Below are 7,228 nucleotides of genomic sequence, written 5' to 3'. Positions count from 1 at the left end.
AATTACGTATTAAAAATACATATTAATAATAAAATATTTAATTATTATATTAATAATAAAACAAAAGTAATATAAATATTTATTTCCTTTATTTAAATCTATACATATTTATAATAATAATAATAATGACAATTTAAAAGACTTATTTAAATTCCATATTTAAAATTTATGACAGAATCTATTGCGCTTCTGCAGTCTATAATGCACAGACTGTTATGTTTCTATTATTAATTTAGTATCAAATACTATATTTATACCGATCTGCTGATATCTACTGATATTTCTGATATCGATTTGTTATTTAATTTAAATAACAAACAGATTCGAATTGCAAAAATGAAGCCAAAAAACAGATGAATACTATTTTGACTTTAAATCTTATTGTCTCTGTTGTCAATCTGACATTAATTTATTATGTTTGTTATTAGGAATATTACTCATATATTATATTATTCAATTATTTTTATTATTCAATTATTTTATTAAATTGAAAATATTTCAATAATAATAATATTATAAAAAGTAATTATTCAAAAACAATATTCGATTAAAAGTATGTGATATTTATTCTGGAATATTAGATCAATATATATATTATATATATACAGCAAAATACTATATATATATATATATATATATATATATAAATTATTTAGAATAATAAAGCCTAACGATGGTTTTAATTTTATTCTATAACACGTATAAGAAAAAGTTGTTCAGAATGTTGATCTTGATAATATACTTCAAGATTATCAATTAGTGAAATTTCTTATTAGTTCTTATTTTAAATAATTATTAAAATTGATTATATAAATATTATGTTATATTTTATTATTTTCATCTCAATAGATATAATTATATTAATTTTATTATATATGTATAGCTAATATATAAAAAAATAAATTCAATAAATATAACCTTCGATAGCCGTGATCGTCTAGTGGTTAGGACCCTACGTTGTGGCCGTAGTAACCCAGGTTCGAATCCTGGTCACGGCAATGTGTGAAAACATTATCACGGGAAGGATTTTTTTTTCTCATTTTTAAAATGATATATTTTATATCTATATACTATATGTATATTTATAATATTTTATAAAATAAACGTAATTTTTTAATTTCAAAGTCTTTATACTTTATTATATTTTTTTAAATATAAACTAATACAAGAATTATAAAATAATGATTAATAACAAAAGAGTAGCAAATTAAATAAAAAAAATTCATTAATAAGTATGCATAAATACATATTACAAAGATTATTATTATATTATTGCTTAATTTAATTTCTGACGTCATTTCTACAATATATGCATATTAAAGTAAACATTCATGTTATGATAAATAAAAAGACTTTTTCATAAATTGTCAGCAAATTTTCTTTTGTAAAGTCAATAAATTTCAGAAACAATCATGTCAGATTTCAGTGCAAGTTCGTGTTTTAAAGTATTTTTATCATTGTTAACAATTTAATTTTTTAAAATCTTAAATATACTATGGAGCGCTATAAAATAATACCGTTAATTTTTATTTTATATTATATTATATTATTATTTATACGTGATATTTCTTGTGTTAAATTTGATGAATTACAATCACTTACTTCAATAACATTCAATCATCCTAATACATATGATGATTACAAAGGTAATACAAATTCATAATAAACAAAAAGTTAAAATTATATTTCATACATAAATTTTTATATATCTAATCCATTTAACAAAAATAAGAAAAATGTTAAATTATATATTACAATTATATACAAATAATATATTATTTGTTTATGTAGATTACAAAATATATTATGAAAAGAAATTAAAAGAATCTAATTTTAATAGTAATTCTAAAGAATTGGTTAAACATATTCGAAATGCACGTGGTATATCGGAATCTAGTCGATATCTCAGACCTGGTAAGATTTGGATATTTTAGGAAAAATAAAAATAATGGTTATTAATGATTTCAGAATATATTTATAATTATTAATTTTTAAATTTTATTCAATAATTTTCAGATGATGCTCATCAAGTTGCAAATTATTTTCTTACTGGAGGACCATTAAAAGGTCATTCACATTTTGTGAGAGAAAGAAATTGCAATTCAGAGAGTGAAAAAAATAAAGATGAAATAAGTAATTCAACTAATAAGTCTAACATAGATTCATCTGTGAATGAACAAAATTTAAATATAACTTCATCTGATTCTATTGTTGGAGCACCACATCTACCGACATTACATTCTCATAATTTACATTCTCTTTTACATCCAACTTTAAATACATTAAGTAGAGTACCACAATTACTATTAGGGAATAATTTATTACATTCTGTGTTACATCCTAATTTACATCCTCATATTAATGCATTACATGAAATTCCTAGCAGTTTGATGAAATCAGCTACTTTACCATTAAATGACTTAATACATGCTAGATCAGAACTGCGTAATATATTACATCCAGATGGACCACTTCTTGGAAATATCAATAAAGTAAATAAGTAATGTATAATACAATGTAATTTATATTTTTGTAACTATATTGTAATTATATTTTTGTAACTAATTATATTATATTTAATTTTTCAGGCATTAGAAGGACATACTAAAAAAAGAAAAAATCTCAAGAATACTTTGATCCATCCATTTGGACAATATACTATTGTGGGATTAGCTCCTAAAAATTTCCACAATAATGTATGTACATGTACTACTTTTTTTATATCTTATTATTTTTAAATGTTAGTAACTTTGAAAAACTTTATAATATATATATTTAATTTACAGATTCCATTATCAAAAATGATTGAACCTCATCTTTCAGCACCCCATCCTCATCCTAACGGTTATATTGTGAAATATATAGCTCACAATAAACAATCAAAATTATAATAACCTTTCAATATTAAAGAAAATAATTTAAATGTTCAGAAAAATATAACAAATTCTGATTCCAATGAAAATGAAGATAGAAAAAAATATGAATTAATAGCACTATCAAAATTGAAATAAGAATAACAAATAAAAATTAACGAATAAAATAATTTGTTAAAAATTTTTAAAAATATATATAAATATGGAATTTTAATATTATTAATTAATGATTATATTAAATTTATATAAATGGGTAATATTCAGTTCAAAACTGTTTGTCAGATGATATGAAGATAATATAATCTTTCTTGTATGAAAATAATTCTTATTTTAATATTAGAATACACACATAAAAAATATTTTTAATTTTTTTAGTATTTGTTATTTCACATTTTATCACCTCCTTCCCTTTCCTTTTCCTTTCTTCGATGATGAACTTGATGGTTGTGAAAACTGTTCACCACTTGAATGCTTTCCTTGGCGGGTTTTTAATTTTGGAATAGTGGTACCTATATAAGCCAAAACAGAATCTCTAGTAGGAAATTCAGATTTTACAGGAGTACCATCGTCATTTTTTAATTGTACGCGGATGCGTCCACGATATAATAATTCTTTGCTACGTTCTCGTGGATGTAATTTATTTTCTACTCCAACATTGAAACCAGCTGCTACCAAAACATCACGAATTTCTTGATGTGTTGGATTTTCAACACATTTATCTTTTGCAAGTTTTCGTCCTTCTGCTAATGTTCTTTTGCTGTTTAGATAAATTGGATAAATACAAATCCATCTATAATAAAAATAAAATATATTGTAGTGCTGTCATTTTTATGTCAAAGAGGTTATGTAGCAGATGTTATTCATATATATATACAAATCAGTTAAAAGTAACTTTATAAAAACAATAATTAAATTATAAAAATAAAAAACTTTATACGGAACATTATAAACAGTATTATAAATACATTAATTTTTTAACAAATTTACCTTTCACGATCGCTGTGTTTCTTTGATGGATTCCATCCAAGCGCCATGTTTGATATTATCGAGACTTCTATAAAGTAATCAATAATGTAATAATTTTACTTTAATATTTTATTATCATAAAAAGAATTTCCAAATAAAAAATGTTAAATAATAATAATATTAATATAATAAAGATATAATTAAAATCATATAAGAAAATAGTGACAAGAAAAAAGCAATAAAATTAAAACCACTTGGGCTCGTCCGGGATTTGAACCCGGGACCTCTCGCACCCGAAGCGAGAATCATACCCCTAGACCAACGAGCCATGTAACATTTACGTTTTAAAATATTAATTATAAATTAAATATATAATTAATTAATATAAATATATAATTAACAAATATTAAAAGTTATATGAATATTCATCTATAAGGATATATTAATTCATTATTTTTGATATTATTTGATTTCATACAATATTTCATTTATTTTATTAATTTATTCTAGTAAAATATAACATAAATATATTTTCTAATTATTTATAATTAAAGTTAATTATTAATAATCAATAAATAAAAATTGTGTAAAGTGCAAAATATTATAGTATTATCTAAAATTTAAATAAATTTAAATGAATTTGTTTGTTTAAAAATAGTCGATTTTTTTTTATACTTTGATATGCGATCTAGATAATTTTAATTTTCATCAAATTATTATCCATTATAAATTTTTACTTTCATTTTGTTCCAATTTATTTTTGGTTTCATAATTGTTAAATTTTAAATTACAAATTTTAAAAAATGTTTTAATAATATATAAATCCGCGGCATAATAATATATCTATGATGTTAATTTTTAAAAAATATTTTTGATCAATACATTTTAATATATCTCACATGTAATTAATAAAATTATTGTAAATATTAATAAATACACTCAAAATACTGCATATTGTACATGAAAAAGAAAAGCACGTTTTTGCTAGTATTTTCAACTTTCACTATATGAACCTATTACTTGATTAATAAACAATTATCACGTATAATGATGAAAGTGTATAATCGGCATAGTTTACTTTCGGCATAGATACTAAACAATAAAATAATTATATATATAATATAATTATAATATAATTATTTATATAATGTTTATATAAATTCAATATTACTCAAAACAAAAATTTTCATAAACTCAATATTACCAAGAATGCTTTAAATAGGTTATAATTGAATAAAAATTAATAAAAAATTATATAAATTTTTAATATATCTATTTATAAGTCAATTCTTAATTATTTTAATCAATTCGAAAAAAAATCAAAACTTGTCTTATAAAGTAAACATACAACAATCAAATTATAATAAAATAAAAGATTAATATGAAAAAGTCATTCCTATATCATTCGATATCTATTCGATCCTATTCGATATAATTCGATATAATTATCTATTTATAGATCAGAATGTCTTTAATTCGAAAAAAAATGTTACAATTTTTTCTGTACACAATCAAATTATAAAAAAATAAAATATTAATATAAAAATTTATAATATTTATTCATATATCATTAAATCCTAATTCGTTATAATTCATAGATCAGAATATTCTCAATTTGAAGAAAATATCAATTTGTCCTGCAAAATAAATATAATCAAATTATAATAAAATATTAATATTCATTCAAATAAATCATTCATAGTCATTATTCAATTTCAATTCGATATTTTATTATTAATATTTCATTATATTTATATTATTTTTTATAATATTTTTATAATATTATAATATAATATTTATATTATTTATATTATTTATCTATTATTTTTTTATTATATAATATTTTATTAATATTTATTTTATATTTATAATGTAATAATATAAAATGTAATAATAAATAATTTAAGTTAATATGATTATATATGTACATATTACTTGATACAGTAATTTATATGTAGTTTACATAGTTTATGTAATTTATATTGAATGATAATCCAAGAAATTATGATAAAAAAATCATATTGCTAAATCATACGATATTGATATATTAAAATTTTTATCATACTTTAATTTCTCACCTTTAATCTTACACGCGATAGAAAATTTATGGTGATAACTTATAATAAAATAGTATAAAATTATATCACTGATAATTAATCTTGAACAAGAAATAATATTTTGATATGAAAATTTTTTAATTTTTTATAATTATATATATACTTAAAAAGCATGTCTTTTTTATTCATTGTTATATTTTTCTATATTTAAACAATATAAATGATATATTATTTAAAACTATTTTGATTTATTTGATTTATTATTACTATGTAACATATATTTTTTTCAATATTTGTATTTAATGAGAAGAAAATATTCGTTAATTACATTCAATATTTAAATATCAAAATTCAATTTATTGTTTGCATAATATTCCATGAAATACAAAGTATGTATAATAAAAGTATAAATTTAATAATTCTTACACATGATAAAGAATAGAATTTCATATGTAATGATCAATGATCATTATAATTTCTATTCTTTGTTTATATTATATAAATATATTTCAAACACATTGAATTATTATTTTTATTGTTATATCTGAAATTATTAAGCATTCTATTTCATTATTTTATATGTTTATTATATACAATTATATATAATTATATAAATTACCATAAAATTTAATGAATACTTTTGTAATAAATTTAATGATTTTAGATTTAAATCATCATTCTATTCTGTAAAAAAAAATTGATCTTAAAGCTAATTTCTATGATGACGAAATTGCAACGAGCACGCGCATAAGCTTACCTTTATAGATTGCGTGCATGTCAGTTACATTTGCGATTTATTCGTGTTTAGTAGAATCGATTTCACTAAACAAAAGTGATTTTAAAAAGAATTTTTTTATTTTTTTTTTGTAAACAACAAAAATAAAGTGCAGTATATTTCTTATTAAGATATCATATCTTATAGGAAATTATAGTCCACTATTTTTATTAATTTTTGTTATTAAATTCAAATCATAATAATCACCAATGGGAAGTCTGCATTCGAAGGATATACGTAATGGAGTCCAAAATTGCAAAATGAGTAAAATGTGCGTAATAAATATTTTTTAATTTTAATTTGAAATTATTAATTAAAATTTTTATTGCAAAACATTAAATACATATCAATATATGATATCTTTCTGGTAACAAAATTCATCTTGAGAGGATTGTAGAAATATCATTCGATAATAACCAAGTTAATATATTTTTCTTATATTTTTTAGAATATAATTATTATTTTGATGTTAATTCACAAATATTTCAAATAATTTTTTTAAAAATTTTTCAAATAATTTTCTCAAAAATATGACATATATATAATCCGGATATATA

General features: G+C 19.7%; 2 protein-coding genes and 2 non-coding genes across 5 annotated transcripts; 2 read left to right on the top strand and 2 right to left on the bottom strand.

Annotated features, from left to right (window-relative positions):
• The first annotated feature begins 926 nt into the window (after window positions 1–926).
• Window positions 927–998, top strand: Trnah-gug. The gene has a single exon. It is a non-coding gene; the product is annotated as a tRNA-His (tRNA).
• Window positions 999–1,314: 316 nt separating this feature from the next.
• Window positions 1,315–3,005, top strand: LOC102676151. Of its 2 annotated transcripts, XM_031512024.1 has the most exons (6): window positions 1,315–1,646; window positions 1,792–1,914; window positions 2,017–2,492; window positions 2,589–2,696; window positions 2,787–2,913; window positions 2,968–3,005. In XM_031512024.1, exons 1-5 carry the CDS (start codon window positions 1,496–1,498, stop codon window positions 2,889–2,891), a joined length of 963 nt encoding a protein of 320 aa, XP_031367884.1. In that variant the 5' UTR covers window positions 1,315–1,495; the 3' UTR covers window positions 2,892–2,913; window positions 2,968–3,005. The 2 variants fall into 2 exon arrangements, with proteins under 2 accessions (XP_031367884.1, XP_031367883.1); XM_031512023.1 differs by lacking the exon at window positions 2,968–3,005 and having other exon boundaries at window positions 1,316–1,646; window positions 2,787–2,945.
• A 176-nt stretch (window positions 3,006–3,181) lies between these two features.
• Window positions 3,182–4,179, bottom strand: LOC102676293 (signal recognition particle 19 kDa protein). Its single transcript, XM_006618864.2, has 3 exons — window positions 4,094–4,179; window positions 3,861–3,927; window positions 3,182–3,663 (listed from the first exon to the last, which is right to left on the bottom strand). Exons 1-3 carry the CDS (start codon window positions 4,167–4,169, stop codon window positions 3,270–3,272), a joined length of 537 nt encoding a protein of 178 aa, XP_006618927.2. The 5' UTR covers window positions 4,170–4,179; the 3' UTR covers window positions 3,182–3,269.
• Trnap-cgg lies at window positions 4,096–4,167 on the bottom strand. The gene has a single exon. It is a non-coding gene; the product is annotated as a tRNA-Pro (tRNA).
• Window positions 4,180–7,228: the final 3,049 nt, after the last annotated feature.

This window comes from Apis dorsata, unplaced genomic scaffold (assembly GCF_000469605.1).
Source record: "Apis dorsata unplaced genomic scaffold, Apis dorsata 1.3 scaffold_381, whole genome shotgun sequence".
Lineage (NCBI taxonomy): Eukaryota > Metazoa > Arthropoda > Insecta > Hymenoptera > Apidae > Apis > Apis dorsata.
Note: the sequence above shows the minus strand (reverse complement) of the source record. Positions and strands in the feature narration are given on the sequence as shown.

Excerpts from the sequence above, each read along its gene's own strand:
- LOC102676151 (XM_031512024.1), top strand. The coding sequence starts at position 1,496 with ATGGAGCGCTATAAAATAATACCGTTAATTTTTATTTTATATTATATT. Across the intron at positions 1,915-2,016 it reads TAGTCGATATCTCAGACCTG|ATGATGCTCATCAAGTTGCA; the intron begins GTAAGATTTGGA and ends AATAATTTTCAG. Across the intron at positions 2,493-2,588 it reads TTCTTGGAAATATCAATAAA|GCATTAGAAGGACATACTAA; the intron begins GTAAATAAGTAA and ends TTAATTTTTCAG.
- LOC102676293 (XM_006618864.2), bottom strand. The coding sequence starts at position 4,169 with ATGGCTCGTTGGTCTAGGGGTATGATTCTCGCTTCGGGTGCGAGAGGT. Across the intron at positions 3,928-4,093 it reads CAAATCCCGGACGAGCCCAA|AAGTCTCGATAATATCAAAC; the intron begins GTGGTTTTAATT and ends ATTACTTTATAG. Across the intron at positions 3,664-3,860 it reads AAACACAGCGATCGTGAAAG|ATGGATTTGTATTTATCCAA; the intron begins GTAAATTTGTTA and ends TTTTTATTATAG.